This window comes from Poecilia reticulata, linkage group LG13 (assembly GCF_000633615.1).
Source record: "Poecilia reticulata strain Guanapo linkage group LG13, Guppy_female_1.0+MT, whole genome shotgun sequence".
Taxonomy (NCBI): Eukaryota; Metazoa; Chordata; class Actinopteri; order Cyprinodontiformes; family Poeciliidae; genus Poecilia; species Poecilia reticulata.
In genome coordinates, this window is record NC_024343.1 from 28,415,102 (window position 1) to 28,435,531 (window position 20,430).

The window sequence follows — 20,430 nt, forward strand, 5'->3', positions numbered from 1 at the left end:
TAAAATGTCAAAGTGAAAATGGTCAAAACATAATCACAACCAAATCAGGCAGTCAGTTTAATATTAGTATGACTTTATTTGAAACGGCCAAAACATTTCTCAAAAGGATGTTCATAATGCTTTGCTAAAAGACCCATTTAGCCCTGGATTTATACTTTAACATTAAATAGTCATCAGCTAAATCGGACTTTCCTGTCTGACACGCTGTTACCTCTCACTACTCTTTGGTATTCTAGATACATGTTTTGTTTTAGTATCTGGGTAAAAGTTACTTGATGGCAGCTACTTTCATCCTATTTCTGTTAAAGCCAGGTGGAAGTAAATCCACATAACAGAGAGCGAATCCAGGGAGCCATCCAGACTCCTTTTGCCTTGCTCTGTAAGTCAATCCTCAGTATCGAACAAACATCTTCCGTTTCCTTCATTTATTTCTTCTCTCGTGCGTTTTCAGACTTGCGAATACACCCTGCCAGCTTAGTCTCCTGTAGCTTTTAAATGTTTTCCATCAGAACATAGATAGGAAAATACAGGATTCCGCTCTTGTCTTTCCTGGTGTCCCTGTGAGCTGCTACAGATGGTGACAGGTTGCCGATAGACACATTACCAGAGCAGTGAAGCTGGGGAAGCTTTCTCAGCCATCACTCATTCATCTCTGCGTCTTGAGGTTAATGGCCCCCAAAATAGAACAAATTTGTGCTCATACTTCCAGAAGAGATTAGGAATATCATATTTGCAGGGTGGTTTTTTTGGGGGGGGAGGTGAGGGAGAGGAGGCATTAGCCTTACGGCAGTGTCAGTGTTGACGGAGGGAGAGACGGGGGTCCAGCAGGATTCTGTGTGTCAGCAGCCTCCATGTGAGACGTTGCCTGCTGGAAGTGCATCCCTGGCATTTGTCCAACAGCCCCCCTTAACACTCCTTTACGACCCTTTCCCTTCCTGGTCTATCTTCCTCTTTTGTGTCGCAGTACAGAGAACAGACTCTCTCTTTAGATGGCTGCAGGAAAACCATGCAGAGCTTAAGTATGGAAGGCTGCTCTTCTTCATTTGCGCCCGTCTAATTATCAAATACAGGCGTGTTCTTGGTTTGAAGCAGGAGTGACTCAATATATTCAATACAAAAAAAACGATGTAGATTGATTTACACATAGATGGATATATTTTATAGTTATTACTGCTCGTTTGGATGATTGCGGCTTGCAGCTCATTAAAACTCAAAATTTAGTGTCTCAGATAATCTGGAAAAGAACCGGTGGTGGGCAACTGCTGACTCAAATCGTAGTTGCGCTAACCCTAAAGCAGGAATCATAACCGTTGGTTCCGCTATCGTTAAAGCGCAACACCAACACTGTGTATAGTGGAAGCTAATGCTAAAGCGCTAACTTCAGTTTAAATTATATCTGCCCTTAAAAAAACTACAACCCCTGTGCACAAATTTAATTTTGTCTTTACATTCACATGCCCTTAGATATTATATTTACCTCTATATTTTGTTCTCTACTGTCTGTGTTTTATTTTGTTTGAAATTATGTTATTTGAGACGGAAAGAGGGAGGGTGAGGAGAAGAAACAAAACTGGTGTGGTTGAAGTGGGTGGAGGCGGCGTGAATGAATTAGTAATTACTGATAACCGAAACTTCAATCCAGATGTCAAACTTTACTCATGTGAAAGTTTACAAACAGCCAATTAAATTTACACTTTAGAATTTATCTGGAAATGTTAGTTGAGGGGAAGCTGAATGCTCTGTATTTTGCTAATCAAAGTCGGCAAAAATTAGCACCACTATTGGCATATTAGTGGACGTGTCTCTACCATTGAAAGGAACAATAAAAAAAAAAGGATTTAATGAATGAATGCTGGCCTTGTGAAAAGCATGTCTGTGTTGTGAACACTTTATGCTTTCAATACTAGGTTGGAAATCAGCTTGTGGTTCTAGTTTAATGGTGGCCTTTGGTTTGTCTGCTTTGTTGTGCCTTTCAATTTCTTCTTGACAATTCTCAGATTCTCAATGTGGTTTACATTTTTCTTAAAATGTACCCGACTTAAACCACACTAATGACCACAGTTGATAACGTGGTCATTAATGCTGGTTTTGGTGCATTTGGCATTGTGGGCATGTATCAAATCCTACTGGAAAATGAAATCAGCCTCTCTATAAAGCGCGCCAGTAGAGGGAAGTATGAAAATGCTCTACAAATTTCTGCGCTGACTTTGATCTGTGTACTGTAACAGGCTTTACTTCACAGTACTCTCGAGGCCACAGTTTTTCCTGTTTGTTCCTTTTACTCAATTTTTTTTCTTTCCACAAATTTATCTGTTAATTTGCTTTGGTAGAGCAATCTGTTAACAGAGAACTTCTCTGGAAATGACCTTTTGTGGCTTACTCTCCTTGTGGAAGTTGCCATTGATGATCTGGTGGAATCATTGTGGATGTTGGTGCCGAAGGCAGGACAGATCTCTGGTAGCAGTCAGTCTTGCAGTTAATCTGAAGAGACCTCTGACTGAAGACTCTTGCTGCATGGCAAGTTCTGACTGTCATGACCTGCTAGCAGCTCAATTTCCAGGCTGCAGAGACCATATTGCACAGTAACATGTCCTGGAGGAGAGCATTAGTTGTAATAACGCTTCTAATCCACCTCATTTGCTTTTGCCATGCCTCATAAAATCTCTGTCTTCACATATAGTTAGAAAACCAGGCAGAGAGAGATCATAATCCTTGCCCTTTATGAGCGAGAGAGGAAATGGATTTAACTCCTTCTTCTATCTCATCCGTTGGATCCAGCCCTGCATGCATACTTGTGGTTTAGTGGTTTATTATTGTAATTTTCTTTGAAAAAACAACAAGAAAACAAAACTGGATTTGGGGTTTTATAAATCATATCGCAATCAGGCACATTTTTTTTTTCAGTTTATTGAAAGAAATTACCTTTTCAATGATATTCTAATTTATATGGATGTTCCTCTATAAGGAGCGGTTTGTTTATCCGAGATAAACGTTTGGCCACCATATGCTGACACGACTGGATTCGAATGAAGCAGAGAATCGTCTTTTGTCCTGTTCTGCTAGCGGAAGGAGTCTGCAGTCTTTCAGTGAAGCTGTCATGGAGCAGCGCTGCTTCTCTTCGCTCAGAGAGGGATATCTGCACAGGAAATACGTTGGGAGGGAGTAAACACCTGCTAGTCCCCCCCCCCCTTCCTCTCACAGCCGCTTAGACAGACACCAACCACACACAACCACATGTGCTTAAAAAGGCAGACTTTCCTCCTCGGTCTTTTTGATCAACAGTAAACACCAGATCACACGTCCAGCTGTTGAGACTGTTATCATTGCAACACTTTCACCTTTTGCACAGTAAGGACTGAACTTAACCACAGTTGTTTATTTCTTGAAATCCTCACAATAAAAACATGCTGCTTTGATAAATGACCGTGCTGAAGTTCTTTTGGGATAATTAAGTTTCACTCTTACCGTTTTTAAATTCCAGGCATGGAAGAAACGTTGGTTTATACTTCGGAGTGGCCGAATGAGCGGAGACCCTGATGTTCTCGAGTACTACAAGAACGACCACTCAAAGAAGCCCATCCGGGTCATCGACCTGCACTGCTGCGAGCAGGTGGACGCTGGCCTGACCTTCAAGAGGAAGGAGTTCCAGGACAGCTTTGTCTTCGACATCAAGACGTCCGATCGCACTTTTTACCTCGTCGCCGAGACGGAGGACGAGATGAACAAGTGGGTCCGCTCCATCTGCCAGCTGTGTGGTTTCAACCAGTCGGACGACACTCACGGTAAGGGGCCTTCTGCTCGTCGTAGTTAGAAAAATACAATTCGGGTGAGGTAAATGAAACTATTATATCATTATTCATCTTTAATCCAAGGTAACCAGTTAAGCAAAGAATCTTGTTGATGAGATAAAATTGATAGTAACCGCTAAAGAAGTTAAATTCTGTTTTTATGCTGTAAGCTAGGGGTGAACCAGTTACCAATATCAAGATATGCTTTTAAAAAGTTTGCATTTCAAAATAAAAAAAATAAAAAAAATGGAATCCATCATACCGTAAGAAAGGGGTTAAGTTTTTTTTATTGACATGAAAACAAAAGAGCTGACTCTTTCCTTCCTCTGCCCCTGCTGATCAGCTGGCTGAAAAAAGGCTTTTCTCTCACTTTTGACTCTTTGGAAATATTTATAGTCAAGAAAAACACAGATGGCAATGGTGGACAAACTAAAGGAGCGCCAGACGTCACTCTAGTTAACTAGTCTATTGGAACAGAGAGAGGTACCATGAAGTGTTTTTTTTTTCTTAATTTATTACTCAAATTATTCATGACAATAACATAAATAATCAAAATTGTAAAAATGTTATAACTACAAGGTGTTAGTAAGAGTGTACATAAAAATAAAATGTTTATATTCTCAGTAACAGAAATTAAATCACATTATACACTTTTTGTTTTGACTTTTGGTATAAATATTATGAAACCATAATATTTTGGTCAAGCTTGTCATATTGTGAGAGTCTCATACCAGCTGGCCCATATGCCTACGTTAAACAACACATTTATAACCTCGTGGTAACACTCGGACACTTGGGTTTTATCCGTATTTATTTGAGAGGACTGGAACATCTCCCTGTGACAGACCCAATTACTGATTTTCTTTTCTCATAGTGAGCATCTGATTTTTGTTGCTTATGTGTAAGAAGACTGACCGTTCCAGTGTGGACATGTTAGTTTGATGATGTAAAAGTTGTTAAATATTTAGAGTGCCTTGTTCCCCCAACACTGTTGGTGAGTGTACTCCTGGCATCATAAATGATAATGGAAGTGCTTATTATTAATGCTATTTCCATGCGGGAATGTTTTTACCTTAGCTGTTAGCATGCTAACTGCTATTTTCCCTCATAAAACCTGGGATTAGTGTCAGTTAATTCCTCTGCCATCAGTGTTAATTTGAGCGTTGTAATCATTTGCGAACCTTGAACCGTATTTTGTGAAATCAGCCGCTGTTGCAGTGTTTTTTCTTCCATGTTGTTGTTTTCCCGCCATTTGACAGCTGGTGAGCGTTAATCTCTGTGCACATGGTTGATCATCTGTAACATGCGATATGTCCAGGTGTATACCAAAAAATAAAAACTGTTATGAAGTCTTAATGATCACAAAAGCTTTCCCTTGGGACCATGTTTGCCAATTAGCAATGTCCTACTACACTTCTTGAACTGCATTGTTTGTAGCTAGCAGGCTACGACTTGGAGAATGGAGGGGAATGTTTTAATTATGACGACAACTGCACAAGTCATCATAATTTGAACGTCATGTACAGCACTTTTTGTTATAAAGCTCTGCTTTCACAGAAGCATGCAGTTCCTTTTTCTGTGAAGTTCTGTTCTGTCTGAGCCCCTTTGTTATCTAAATGCATCTTCATTCGCTCTTTCGGCGTCTATGAAATCCAAATAGAGAAGCTAAAAATGGGCAACTGTTTAAGCATGTCCTTCTCTGAAAATCGAAAGCATTGCTTTCTAGGCAAAAATAACACCTTCCAGCATGTTGGTGCCTCCAGGATCAAACTAAGAAAAACACGAGGCATACTTTCATCACACCAAACCTAATAGTATTTCAGTGAGACGCACTTTGAGGTTACTTGAAAGAAGAAAGTTTTAACTCTGTCTTATTTCCAGTTAATGTGTGGCATTTACGTGTGTTCAGTTTCTGTTAAATCTGATACTAATAAATAAAACCGAGTGCAATCGATTGCCTTCAGAAGTCACCCGGTTAGTAAACAGAACCAATTTTTATTTAATTTAATCTCCGTAGTTCTGGAGCGCTGTTTAAACCACTATCTGAAGATGGAAGGAATGTGGAAAAACTGTAAGCCTTACAAAAATGTGACTGTCCAAATAAGCTCTAATTTCTTTAATTCTGGGTGATCAACGGTTGGCCAATACTTGCATGTAAAATCAATCTTATCATCCGATCATATCTACCACTGCAAAAACATGAAAATCCGCCCCTGTCCTCTTTTGCTTTGCTGTGAGAGAGACGGATCCGCCCACCTGGCCACATTGGGACATCCAACTTTAACTATGGTCAACCCACTGTGGCCAACTCAGAAACTTTGTTGCTATGTTCACATGTGTACAGTGACCTTATAACACCTGATATTGTAAGTTACAAAAAATTGGTATCTGCCAAAATTGGAATCGACAGATCCGGCTTTTTACATATTGGTGATTGACGAGAAAACTGCAATCGGTGCACTTCTACAAAGAAAACATTATTCAGAGAGGCTGACGAGAGGCCCAGGGTTGGGACCTGATCAGAGTTATGGCTTTGATCAAGCTATTTTTCAGTGACAGAACGGCCCAGTCAAAGACCAAATGGCTTGAGCTGTTTTGTGGAGTCTAACGGAGACTTGCATCTTATGTAAAACAACATAAAAGCAGCAGTTTTATGAGATCATTCAGGCCAGTTGGTCTGGTTTGCATGATCTTTAATGTGTTCTGAGAGCTGTGTGTTGTCTTCCTGTTTTTCTGTTCCATTTTCTGCCTGCCAGTTGCCGTATGAACAGCACAAACATCTTAAAAGGGGTCCAAACAACACGCATCTTCCTTCACAGACCTACATTGCACAACAGGCCTTTTGGGCCTGTGGTTTTTTTTTTTTGCTTTGTTTTTTTTTTTGTTTTTGTTTTTTTTTCTTTTTCTTTTTTTTTTCGATTTGCTGACAGTCATGTTGATGAAAAAGATTTACCTACCTCCTATGAGAGTTAACAGGCTGTTTATCACACACTAGGAACAAATGCACATAGATATAGTTAAATAGTTTCATCAACAATAATTGCTTTTTTTTTTTTGGTTGGTCGGTTGGTTGGTACAAAGCAAATATTTGAGAAAAGTGGTACAAATGTGTGAGTTGATCAACTGATGAAGCAGTTCTCGGGGTGTGGAAATTCTCATCACATTTGGAAAATGTCTCTTCCCACTCAGACTAGTAAAACACCTTCTGTTACGAATGCAGCGTTCCAGAGCTGAACGTGTGAAGGATTCTCTATCTGATGAACTCAAGCTGTTTGTGTCGTTCACACAGCGGCGCCTAAACTGGTTTTGGTTGCATTTCCTCAGCTGATGCAGGATCCTCTGCTTGTTTTTCTCTGACTCTATCCATCAGATATGTTGGTGTTATTTACACAAATAATAAAACACGTTCAACACCTTTTTTTTTTTTCAAGCTAAGAGATACAAGAGTCGGTTGTAGATCGGAGTGATTGTGTCATCAGACGCTCTGGGAATTCCCTCTCTGAAAGAAAAACAAACGAGACTTTAAAAACGTGAGACTTTAGTTCCTCTTATGGAAATTATACATGTTGACAGTGATAGTCATTTTCTCTCAAAATGGTAAAGTGGGGCCCCATAAACAGGAATATGCTGAAAAGAAGGATAGCTAGGCAAGTGAAGAAGTGTTTTGACATTTATGCAGAAAATGTCCCATTTAAAAGTATTCAAATGCAAGACTATGTAAAGATAGCATGTAAATTTGAACTGGTGGTAAAATCACCCATGTTTTTGAATTGTCTTTACAAGTAAAATATATCTGTGGTTTAATATTCAGCCCCTTTCACTCATTTATCCAGAAACAAACGGCATCACGAGAACACAGGAACACACCAGATCTGAGCACAGTTAGGCTACAACGTAAATCACTTCAATCCATCGTGAAAAATTGAAAAAAATATGGAACACCAATCCTCCCAAGACATTACCGTGAGAAGAGTGTTTGTGGTTTGCCATGTGCCGTTTAGAGGAGTAGATGAGAGTACACTGCTCACACAAGGCTGAAATTGGAACACATGTGAAACTAGACATCAAAAAACTAAAGACTATAAAATACTCTAAATCAAGCTGGTCTGAATAAAAAAAAAACTGTAATGTATTTAAGGCATTTAAAGAATCTCATTAAAATTATTTTTACATTTTATGTATGCATCTATTTACCTGCACATTTATATACTGATAATTTACTTATCTCTTAACTTACTTATGTACCTTACTCACTTTTGCTGCTTTTTATTACTTTTCTTTGCTTACTTATTACTAATTTACTAGTTAGTTACCAACTTACTGATTGACTCACTACTTGCTTTCTTATTACTTTCCTATATATACTTAGTCGTTTCTATTTACTTGCTACTTACTTACTAACTCACTACATACTCAAAGAGAAGCAGGGTGGTGGCAGCATCATGCTGTGGAGGTGCTGTTCTTCAGCAACCTGGAAGAAACCCTGTTGGAGACTGCAGAACATAATGGCAACAAACTATTATTTTAGTTATTGATTGCTCTTTCGATTATTCTGACGATTAATCAAATTAAACAATTGGCATATTCTGCAGATTTTTACATTTCAAATGTTGAAATACTTTTCTTCGCAGGCACAGTTTGAAAACCTTGTATAAATCTCCTGTTCTTTACATTTACAGTTGTGTACAACTTTTTGCTTGTCCACCACCTAAATCCCATCAAACTACCGTGAAATTTGTTGTAATATGACAAAAACCTGAAAAGTTTGATGAATTGTCCTTGTGCACAGCTGCAGTGCCAACAGGACGTGTAGATGTGTTGTAAACGGACTCAACTAGACAACGGCGTGGTTTAGAGGGCCGAAGCGTCTGCGCTGCTCAGAGGATTCTGCAGGGATTTTTGCCAGCATCAGTTACATAAGCACCTTGATGTGAACCTCACCTTCTGTCATTCAGTTGGCCCTAATCTGCGTTGGCAAGCTGCGTCTGGCAGCGACGAGGAAGGACGGCCAAGAGCAATATGTGACAGTTAATTGTTACACAATTGCCTCTCTGTCATTCTGGTCCTTTTCGCCGTGCTCCACTTTGTTTCACTTTCTGCCACACATGTACAGGCTTTCCCACAACACGCACTTGAGAATTTCGCAGCCGATTAGGTCATCTGTTTTTAAATATTTTTACGTCTCGCACTTCATGGAAAGAAAATATAGAGCTCTCTTCCCTGGAACTGAATTTATATTTGCTCAATTGTCCTCCTGTTGTTTGTTTTTCTGAGGAAGAAACAAGAAGCGACGGATCCTGTTGTTGTTGGCTCATGTGTGCCGGTTATCGAGTAGTTTGTGTGGAGATGAGTGTCACACAGGTGTGCTGTCATTTACATAAATCCTACACAGCCAGGGCTTTACTTTTGTTATACATTTTAAACTACTACATATCAGAATTCTGTCATTTCCACAAATTCCTGATCATGATTTCAATTATCCATCCATCCATCCATCCATTTTTTTGACACCCTTGTCCCTTAGTGGAGTCAGGAGGGTTGCTGGTGTCCATCTCCAGCTGGCGTACCGGGCGAGAGGCGGGGTCACCCTGGACAGGTCGCCAGTCTGTCGCAGGGCAACACAGAGACACACAGGACACACAACCATGCACACACACACTCACACCTAGGGACAATTTGGAGAGGCCAATTAACCTGACAGTCATGTTTTTGGACCTGTTTTTTAGTCCGATTTTAAGGATAAAACAAAAACGGCGTCAAATCTAAACTGATTGTGATGAGAGAAATAATAAATGGTATCAAAATAACCTCAGTGGTGCTAGGAAACAATTTATTTACTTCATCTGAAATGTTTTATTGGCCCTTCTAATCTTGCCTATCTTCATTCTTCAACAAAAATGAAGAACCACTCTTTTGTGGAATAAAGATGTTGATGCTTATTTTATCACTTTTTCTCTGCTTTAAGGAACTCAAGGCATCAGTGAAAATACTCTAAATCAGGCTTGTCTGAAAAAAACTGCCACGTATTTAAGACATTTAAAGAAACTAATTGAATTTATTTTTAAATTTTATTTACCTACATATTTATATGCTGTTTGCTTACTTAATTTATTCATTTTTACTGCTTATTTTATTACTTTTCTTTACTTACTTATTGCTTATTTACTAATTAGTTACCAACTTACTGATTGGCTCACTACTTGCTTTCTTATTACTTTCCTACATATACTTACTCATTTCTATTTGTTTGCTTTTTACTTGCTATTCATATACTAATTTACTTACTTGGACATTTTGTGACTTTCTGCTACTTTCTGCATTTACTTATTAGCCATTTATTTACTTATTTGTTACTGACTCGCTATCAACTTTCCTACTGACATATATGTTTAATCCTTACTACTTATTGAGTTACTTCCTAGTTAGAGTTCAAGGTCATGTGTGGAGTAGAAACACATTTCGTTCCACAATGAAAATCATGTTTTGCTGTCTGCAAGAATGCAACTTAGAAAAGAATATAAAATAACCTTATAAACATGTACCAGTAACAAGATCAAAGTACTACATATATGTAAATGTTACACAATAAATAGTGTGAATATAATATAGAAGCAGATTATTGGTAGCAGTGCAAATGTAAACATGTGCTAGTTAATTTCAGTTGATGGCCTGAATGAAGCTGATTAAAATCACAATTAAATCAAGATAAGTTCTCTTGGCTTTTGTAAACTAATTGTAAACTCAGTGTTATCTATCCCAGGCAGGCAGAAATATTCTTGCCCACTGCAGAACTGAATAAAGCCTGAGCTTCTGTTAATCTCAGTGCATCAAAATATTGACTTGACCAACCCAGAGTCTTGACCCGAAGCTAAATGAAAATCACTGGGTTATCACCGGCATCACATTTAAGGTCAAAGCTCTTTTTGAAATGCTCAAGAAAAAACCCCTGACATCTGACTTTTGAGCTAAACAAGAAAAGGGAAAATTGATGGAAATCAAATACATGGTTGAATATGCTAAGTTAAACAGAATCCGCTCTGCTTATAAGACTTTTTTTTTTTCTTCTTTACACACAAATAACACATATACGAGTTGGGCCATTTCAAATGGAGGCTCCAAACCAGCTACTACCAATAGAGAGAAAGAGACGACACTAAATCATTTGTACAAGAGACGCACCGACCTGAACTTTCAGTCCTTCTGGCGCCAATTCCTGTTTAGCCAGTTCTGATTTCTTTAAGACTGATTATTATCCGTGCCTTTCTCCAGTCAGCTGTCCTTAATTATTATCTAGTATCTCAGGAAAAGGCTTTCACTGTTATTTTAAAACAAATACAAAATATTATTGCTAGTTAAGCTATATTTGGCATCTTACATTTTCAAGTAGCACAGTTAGCACAGGAGCTGTTAACATTTTCTATGTATTTCATAGTGGGTGAAGCGCCTTACAGCATAAACCCCAAAAAGATGACCAATATTTCCAAGTCCAGTATGTTGAGCAACAGAATTTAAAAGCACAAAGGAATAAAATAGAGCAACTGAAGAAGCAGCTTCTGCAGAAAACATTGTAACTCTGACTTTTAAACATCTCACTTATCTTTTAGCCTTACCTCTTAGTGATTGAGTATCCTGAGTTCACTTAACAAAAACAAACTAAAGATTGCATTTTTGAGTTTCCGACTAGCAAGTCTCCAATCATGGCTGATCAAGTTAAAAAACAATTGATTTTTTTATTTCTGTGCATCTCTAACATTCATCATTTAATCATTGTAGTTGATAGATCTCTTTGTTTATTTCGTAAATAAATCATTGCGATGCCACAGTTTGCAATTGTGTGGCTTGTAAACCTATCTGCTCCTCTTAGTTACTCCACATAGGTCCCGTTCTTTGCCTAAAGTAACCTCCAGCATTAAAAGACACAAGAATCTGTCTTGTTTTTTTGGGAAAAATCCTTTAAATTGAGATGTAACTGTGACGGAGATTGTGAACAAAATGGACACTGAAACTGAAATGACGGCCAACCAATCCTTGAAGCTAGTGTTCTTCGAACCCACATGAAGTAAATAAATGTATGCTTGTACAATATTAATATGGATAAATGCATTATACATTTGCTCACAACAGGCTTCTTGGTCTCTCTTCAACAGAGAGCTTGCCTTCTCTCCTACCAAAGTGCCCTTTATCTGCATTGATTTTTGTTGAAATAATGCCTCCATGGCACTGGAAGGTCAGGTTTCTACGGCTGTGAAGCTGTCTGAGGACAGTTGTTTTATTGTTGCAGCTTCCAGCCGGCCCACCGAAAACAATAAGCTTAACAGCTTTAGATACAGATCAATTTATGTTTGGGTTTGACTATGCATTTTGGGTTCTTTTGACAACTCATTTGACATTATTCACTTTTTGTTGTTACAGAATTTTTGCAGACGCCGCGCATACATTAATTTTGAACAAATTCAGACCCAGGAAAAGCCGTTTTTAAGAGAAACTGGACAGCTGAAGTCGTCTCATACCTTCTTAATGGCTTCTGAAAACGCATCCACGGCTACATATGTTTTCGGTTCTCCCAATCTGCTGTTGGGTGTTAGCACTGTTGTTATCAGACACTGATGGCGGGCTGTGTGGCGTGTGTCTGCGCCCAGAGAGACCCAGCCCCGAGCACAATCTAATGAATGGAGCTTCGTTTAGTCAATCATGGGCTTTGTTCTGCTTTCTGCTTGCTGTTTGAACTCGGAGACAAGGATCATCCCCACAAAGGGACCAGGATTTTAGTTGTCAGCAGTCCTTTTGCAGTGCAGCTCCCTGTGTTTTCTTCTTCTCTTCAGTTTGTCTGTTTTCCTGTCTGATCCTCAGAAAAGGAAATAAAAAAACACATATTTTTCCATTTGAAGTTTAATATTTAAGATTATGATATAATAAAGAAATAAAGAAAAATTCAGGCCATTGAATTTGTAAAAAAAATTAAAAAATAAAAAATCCACAGTATCTAAATAGTATATTACAGTTCAGCACTTCTTGTAGTGTGCTGAAAACATCTCCTGCTAAGAAATACAGTATTTTGTTGCAATTTCGATGAAAGAGGAACCTGTCTGGGTAGTATAGATGTTGTGGCCAAAAATGTCTCGTTTTTTCAGTGGTACTTCGATCACATGGTTCTTTAACGAAACTGAAATTTAAAAAAAAAAATGGTAAAAATGCATTTTTGCATGTTTCAGATCTAACCATCTTTTATAAATAAAGATCATGTGCTCTGCTTTAGTATCTACTCTGCTTTTAAACGTTTTCACATTTGGTTGCATTGGACACAAACTTCATTGTCTTTGGTTCAGGCTTTTTGTGATTGAACAACACAAAAATGGTGCAAATCTGATGTTTACATTTGGTATACAGTAAGATAATTTCCATTGTGTGTTTTTGTATTTCATGCATTGCTGAAATTTTAAAGCGACTGATTCCTATTTATAAAATGATAAAAGTAAAATATATTTGAGGTTTGATGAGTTAGCTGCTAGCATTGGAGCAGCCATCTCCAATAGAGTTTGTACTTTATTTCAGTTATTGTTTTGGTCAAATGAACAGTTTTCCTTCAGCACAGCTCTCTAACATTTCCATGTTTTTATACCCCCACTGTTGCACAGCTTCAAGTTTTTTTTATTCCTCTGCTTGTTTGTACATTACAGTAATGAGGTCAGGCCACTGAAAATGAGCTGCTGTTTTACATTTTGCCCCCGAGTGTAATTCATCGTCGTGGAGACAAGCTTGTTTTTGGATGATTGATTAATCTGGCGTATCGAGGTAAACTGATGTCGTGGTGGTCTAACGTTTGAGCTCACATGATGCTGCTGAGAGGCGGGCATGCAATCAGGCGAGGCTCCTGTAAATGATCTCTGTCGTTTTCACTGAGCATGATGAAGCTTTGTGACTTTCTTTGCTTCCTGTAAACCTGGTGTGAACCTGAACCATCTTGGCAGAAGTCTAGCATCGTTTTTTTTTTTTTAACCTCAAACCCCTGCAAATGGAGTTGCTCTTTTGGGACACACTGATATATTGTAGAAATAGGCCTGGCAGATCCATTTAGGATAACTAATAATGTATGTGTACACTTGGGATCACCAGTGAAAACAGTTTAGTACTCTACTCATTAGGGTAGCACACAGTTCTAGATTGCAGCCATTTTTTTTCTAAGGGTACTTTCACATAAATTGCATGACCTGTGTCTCGGCCTCTCCAACACCCAATAGAGCCATGAAAGAACTGCTGGTAATTTGCAGCACTCATTGTAGTTGTTTGAACCCTAAGACTATATGTTTAAATGCAATCTTGTAAGAGAACATTAAGGGAATTGCATTTTAGTAGAACTCAGACTGAAAGCAATCGGACTGAATACATCTTCCCGATTTAAGATTTTATGGAATGTGGTATTAGGTATGTCTGTATGAGAATATTCAAACGTCCTCCTTTTCCTTTCAATAGGTCAGTGGATTTTTCTTTTTCTATTTTTACATACTCTTTGAGATCAAATTAGGACATGTTCTCATCCAATTCTGGCCAGACTTGGAGGAAATGAGCCCCCTACAAAGATGTTCTTGTCATGAGTGATGCAGCATACTTCTAATTTTGGCCCCCTGAGACCAGCAGCTAGCTTTTATTAGATTACAGCCACAGAGCCAATGAGACAGAAGGTGATATATTATGGAGCATGATTGGAAAATTGCTCATGAACTTTGGAGCTCTTTGACCTAGAATAGCTGTTCTTTTTGCCAACCAAAAGGGCCCATTCAGGCGTTTCTGCTGATGCCTGATGTTCGCTTAAACATCAGGATCACGGTGAGACTAACTTATTTCTTGTATATGTCTTGCTGATGTTTTAGAATAAATGCAGCCCCTAATATAAGTACAAATTCCTCTTTAACTATTCCAGGTTTTATTGTGCTACAACCACAATGTTCAGTGTGTTTTTAATTGGTTTTATTTGAAAGATACAGTTGTGAAGTAACAGGAGAAATTCTACATGATTTATATATATTTTTACAAACGGAAATCTGTTTGCTTGCTCAACCCTTTTGAGTCAATACTTTGTAGAACTACTGTTTGCTGGAATTATACAAACAAATCAGTTCAACTGGGAACCAAAGTTGCAACATTTGTTGCATTTACATCTGGTGCGGTTTGCTTTCACTGTCAAACAAACCAAACCCTTTGAAAAACCTCCCAGCCTGTGGTGGCGCTGCACCAAGAGCTACTGAAGAAAACGACATGAAAACCTCTGAAGAAGAAACATGGCGCTACTTCCTCCTTCATGAAATGTAAACACAAATGGAGTCACAACAGATTTTTGTTGAGTGTATTGCGAATAGTTGTCCTGTCAACAAATGTTTCCATATGAGCTGTAGAGCTCTGGTGCTCCTCCAGATTGAATTTAATTGCTCTCCATACTTGACCTTTTAGTTTAGGTGGATGACCTGTATTTACCAATTGAGGGACTTTTGACAGCTATCAGTTGGTTGTCCTTAAGGGGTCTCATAGCAAAGGTGGATGAATACAAACACATAATATACTGTTTAGCTTTTTCAGTTTCCTTCCACTTCAGGATTATGCACCAAGTTGGGTTGGTGTATAACACAACTTAGCCTGTTATTACATAAAATCAAAATAAGTTATATAAAAGTAGCTGGTTCTAATGTGAATCAATTAAACGTTAACCTAATATGAATAGATCTGAAAAGCCTGGTATGAAAAAAACAACAACTTTTTTGGTTTGTGTCGTTTGTATCCTATTTTCCTTATCAGCTAAAATATGATGTATAACCTTTCCAGGGACGTTGAGTGCTACTGTTTATATAAAAAAATGCATCTGGGAGTATCTTTGAGAATCGTTTTGTTTTTGTTTTTATTTTTGTGCTTCTTTCTGAATTCTGGTGTTATGACTGTGAGGAGTTCGTGGAGTTGCTTCCCAGAGGTGACATACATCATCAGGCCCATTAGTGTCAGTGATGAGCCATCTATTCCATCAGCAGACTGGACCAGTAATCTTTCATCTTGCTCCACTTCTGACAGCCATTTCTGGCGCTAATCAGAGCCAGAAAAAATATTATTTATTGCGCACAAATCAACAAGAAATGATTACATTCACGGAATTTCCTAGGGTAATCTTATTCTGCTCAGTAATACAAACAGCTTTTGTTTTGCAAAGCAGCTCTCCATGTCAGCAGGGGCGGGGGAGTCTGTCTTTTGACAACAAATCAATATATCTACCCATATTAGAGGGGCTAACGCTCACCACGCTGGATGAAAGCTTTTACAAAGCTTTTTGTGGAGAAAGGAGATGATGCCTAACCAGCCCAGGGAGAATGGAATCACTCAGGACAATGGTTCAATTGAGGATCATTGAGGTGGGGGCAGTGGGGGGAGTGGGGGGAGTCCCTGCCTGTGTGACTGTTGGCCTGGGCATCTCACGGGTGTCCACTGGCCTGGAGACCTCATAACAGAGGCTTTTTTTCCCCTCCAGGCCTGAATGTGGCCTCATTCAGCAAACGGGACTCCAGAATACTGCACCCAGCGCCAGTCCCACACGAAAACATAGATGCTCACACAACACATTTGTGTTCTGCAGCTCAAATCATGACCCACTGATTCTTCTTAAAGGGTAGACTGACATTTTTGTGCAACTAATTTAAAAGGTCTTCTTTGAAGGGCATGTGACATCACTTCTTTTACATAATCTCCTTTTCAGTTGTGGTCAGGCTAGCGACTCACAATAGTCATATTCATTTCTGTCTCACTTTGAGAAGAACTGAGACATAATTTTCTGAAGAGAGGACATTACTTTGGGAACACTATGGCCACAATGGAAAATGTTTTGTCGATGTTTACTTTCAATAAAATTAGGATTTTAGCTGAGTAACACCACTATTTCCTCATTAAAGACAAAAACTCTGTTGTTCTTTTGATTACTCTTATACTTGTGACAATTATTTAGGAAACGTGGGGAGAAAAAGTGTTCCCAACACATGACATATGTCCTCCTCATCAGTTTACTTTCACTCATGTTTTATGCATAGAAACAGAAGAACCAATTGGATTTAAATTCTGCGGCAGAAATTTAAGAAAAAAACTGTTGCTGGTTGGTTTGACAGGTTTTCTGCATAAATGTAGCAAAAGTGCTCGCTCCATTCTTTTTCTGTTTTGCTAATAAGCTGTAAAATAACAATGGTTCATCAGACACTGTTGATCCAGATGATGTGATAATCCATACACGGTACTTCTTGAAGGTGCTTTTAAAATGGTTTCCTAAACAATGAAAAGGTAAATTGTGCTTTATTTATGTTTCACATGTTAAGTTTTGATGACGATATTTTCCATTCTAAAGAGAAAATGGTTACAAAAACTGTGTTTTATCAGAGGTTGTAAATAGATATAAATTCAATGAGGCACTATACAATTTTCAATTCATATTTTGTCTTTTTTATTATTTTTTTTACTTTTTATAGGTTGAATGGTTAAAGTGACAAAATAATCAACAAATCAATTATAAGCCCAGTATATTTCGACTGCAGCGAAAGTCGGTGGCATTGCATTGATATTCTCTGTGCATTTACTGGAGAGTGGAGGAGAAAAATTAGCTTCAGCAGCAGCTAAGCTTTCTTTTTTTTTTTTTTTTTTCATGTCTCCCTCAGCTCTTGTTGCACACAGCACCATCGGTCGATGGATCAGTAGACCGCCCACTCTCTACATGCTGAGCAAGTCCTCATTTTGGCTTTCCGCCCAGTTCGTTTCCAACATCCCCATCTCGGACTTGGCTCTGCTTTGTAGTCAGTGGGGGAAAAAAAACAAACAAAACAAAGCAAATAAAAAAAAAAAAAGAACAGGGATGCCACACTGAAACAATAGGACGGTGGGACTGACTTGGTCACTCTGTCCGTCTTCACAAAGCAACGGCCGGCTCAATACAATCAAACAAAGTACATTGACCCTGATTTTCAAAGTGTAACTTGGATCATGTGCGGCTCAACCGATGGGCTCAGTGCAGCTCTAAAAGCAGAGGGCTGCTGTTTTCTGTTCTCCCTTGAGACGGATCCTTCTCCTGTATTGATTAGAGTGCAGACTAAAGGGTAATGAGTACAAGGCATCGCAAAACCCTAAACTCTCCGGTAGATTTGAAACTGCTCTCTCGAATTCAAAGATTGACACGTTTTGCAACCATTTGTGCGAGGACTGATAAATTTGCTCTTCATTTCACAGCACGTTGAGTTCTGTTAAAAAAAACAAAAAGACAGCCGTGTAAATAATCAATCACTCCAATTTCTGTCTGCCTGCAGAGAGCAGATTACACCATATGCCCAGATCTGTTGGAGCAGATGTCACCGGCTCGATGGCTCCTGTGAGCGGAGAGCGGAAGTCATCGGCGCCCGTCCACTCCAGCCAGCCGGTGCTCTTCACCTTCGACGTGCCCGTGCGCCACTCGCACCACGGCTCCCTGTCCAACAGCGCTCCTCAGGACTACCTCCTCCTCCACCAGTGCATGAGCAGGAAGACGGAGAGTGCACGGTAAATGTCCTGATCCTCAGACGTCCTGTGTCGGTTTCCTGTTTTCCATTGATGCAGGTCAACATGCAGGTTTGCGGCTCTTCCTTTGCTCTGAAGCCCCCGAGGGTTAAAACTACTGCTGCAGGGGAAGAGTTATCCAGCTGCGCGTGAGAACCCAACAAGAAGAGATAAGAGATCTCTTCGTACTTCTAAAAATAGTCCGTGTTGTAAGACGGAGGGGAAGCAAACTTGTGGTTTATATTCTACTATGTGCCCAGATTACAGTTCTTAATAAAACAACGGAACAGATTTAAAAGACAGATATTTGCCTGTTCAGTGATATTTGTAGATTGAGTTTTCCTTCTTTTAAAATGTTATAATAAAAAAAAACAATAGGAGGCGTGAGACATGGGAAGCTTAAAAGTTTGATGTGTATTTCCATTCAGCCTCATTTACGCTGATATCCCAAAATAAAACTCATTGCACCCAGTTTCTTTCAGCTGCAAACTTTGACACCTCATGTGGGAGAATCTGTTCAATGAAGATCTGGTCTTCAAAACTGACAGTAAAACATGGTGTTGACAGCATTATCCCTCCGCTCAGCAGAGCAGTACATTATGTTGGCCAGTCCCAGAGATCAGCCAACTTTACAATCCAAAGAGACATTTTTGGCCCTTTTTACCTACAAAATAACATTTGTCTTCTCATTTAAAGAGCAATTAATATTTATAATTTATTATTTAAAAAAAAAAAAAAATCAAACCTCATCGAAAAACAACAACAAAAAAACATCTCAGTTAGAAAGAGGCCAGCTTAGAACAACACAGGATGAAGAAGTGCTAAAACTACTCCTCCCTATTTCTTTTACATATTAAATTAATGATAATTTCTTCATGTTTTATGTTGAAGTTTATTAAGAGTTCAACAAACTCATAATGGAACAGACTGAGGTTTGTGTGCGTAGCATAAAAATGCAATAGTTTTTGGCATGTGCAGACAAGAGACTGCATATACAGATTGTCAGCTACGCTCAGAGCCTGAGAACAAAGGAAACAAATGTTTATATGAAATCACTTCTGAGTTTTGCATTAAGAGTTTCCTCATCTCCTGCCATCCTGCCCGTTTCTGAGGCAGCTTTAATCACGTCGCCATTCGGCAGAAAGTCTGTGCAGCACATGATCAATGAGTTCGAGGCGGCAATTCATCTTTTCTGTACATTTTAGGCTCTCGCAGGGTAGAGCCGCGCTCTCAGCTGCACGATTTGCATGCAAATTTGCCGCGCTGGGACTTTGTGAAACTCAGAAAATCAAACCTCACATTCCATCTCTTCAGCTGGAGGAACATATTTTTGTCAGAAGGTTTTGGATCAAGAGGCTGATAATTAAGAGAAGCATCTGGTGGCAGGGTATGATTCATGTCAGGATGAAAATCCCAGGGTCTCACGAGCATCCATCCGTTATCTATACCTGCTTAATCAGGTTCGCATGGGGGCCGACGTCTCTATCTGCTGCAGTCAACACATAGTGTAGAAGATGGGGGGGATTCTCTGGGCAGGTCATTAGTCCATCACAGTCCAGGAGCAGTCCCTTACAGATTTTGGTATGAAAAAGAACTATAAATATAAAAGCCAGCTAAAGTGGAACTACAGCACAAAGGTTCAGAAATGTATTATTATAATGTTGAGCAGCGCTGTTTGACACTTAAGGTCAAGCCGTGCAAATGAGAGACGGTAAATGAGGCGTGTCCCCAGGGTGTCCATCTGAGACTCAAAATCTCTGGGAAACATGTAGCATTTGCACTTCTCTGTCCTGGTCAAGTAAAAAATGTGATTGAAATAGGAAACAAACAAAATAATAATAATTAAACAATTCTTGTATGAAGCTTGTTGAGCTAAATTCATTCCAGTCCAAAATTATTCATTCATTCATTCATTATTCCCTTGCACTGAAGAAAAATAAATAAATCAGCAAACTGTATGGTAAAAGTTACAGACCGTAAAATATAAACGTATATGATTTCTACATTGTATTACTGTAGAAAATACTTACCATGACTCAAGAAGCAATTTTTAAAGTAATTTTTACTTTTATGTTAATAGAAAACATTGTAATAAATTGTA

General features: G+C 38.9%; 1 protein-coding gene across 1 annotated transcript in view; it reads left to right on the plus strand.

The window, feature by feature from the left end:
• gab2 (GRB2-associated binding protein 2) overlaps positions 1-20,430 on the plus strand; it is a 46,235-nt gene that overhangs the window by 17,165 nt on the left and 8,640 nt on the right. Inside the window, exons 2-3 of the mRNA XM_008426405.2 lie at positions 3,482-3,782; positions 18,104-18,332. Of these exons, the coding sequence (XP_008424627.1) occupies positions 3,482-3,782; positions 18,104-18,332 (530 nt within the window). The remainder of the gene's footprint in view (positions 1-3,481; positions 3,783-18,103; positions 18,333-20,430) is intronic.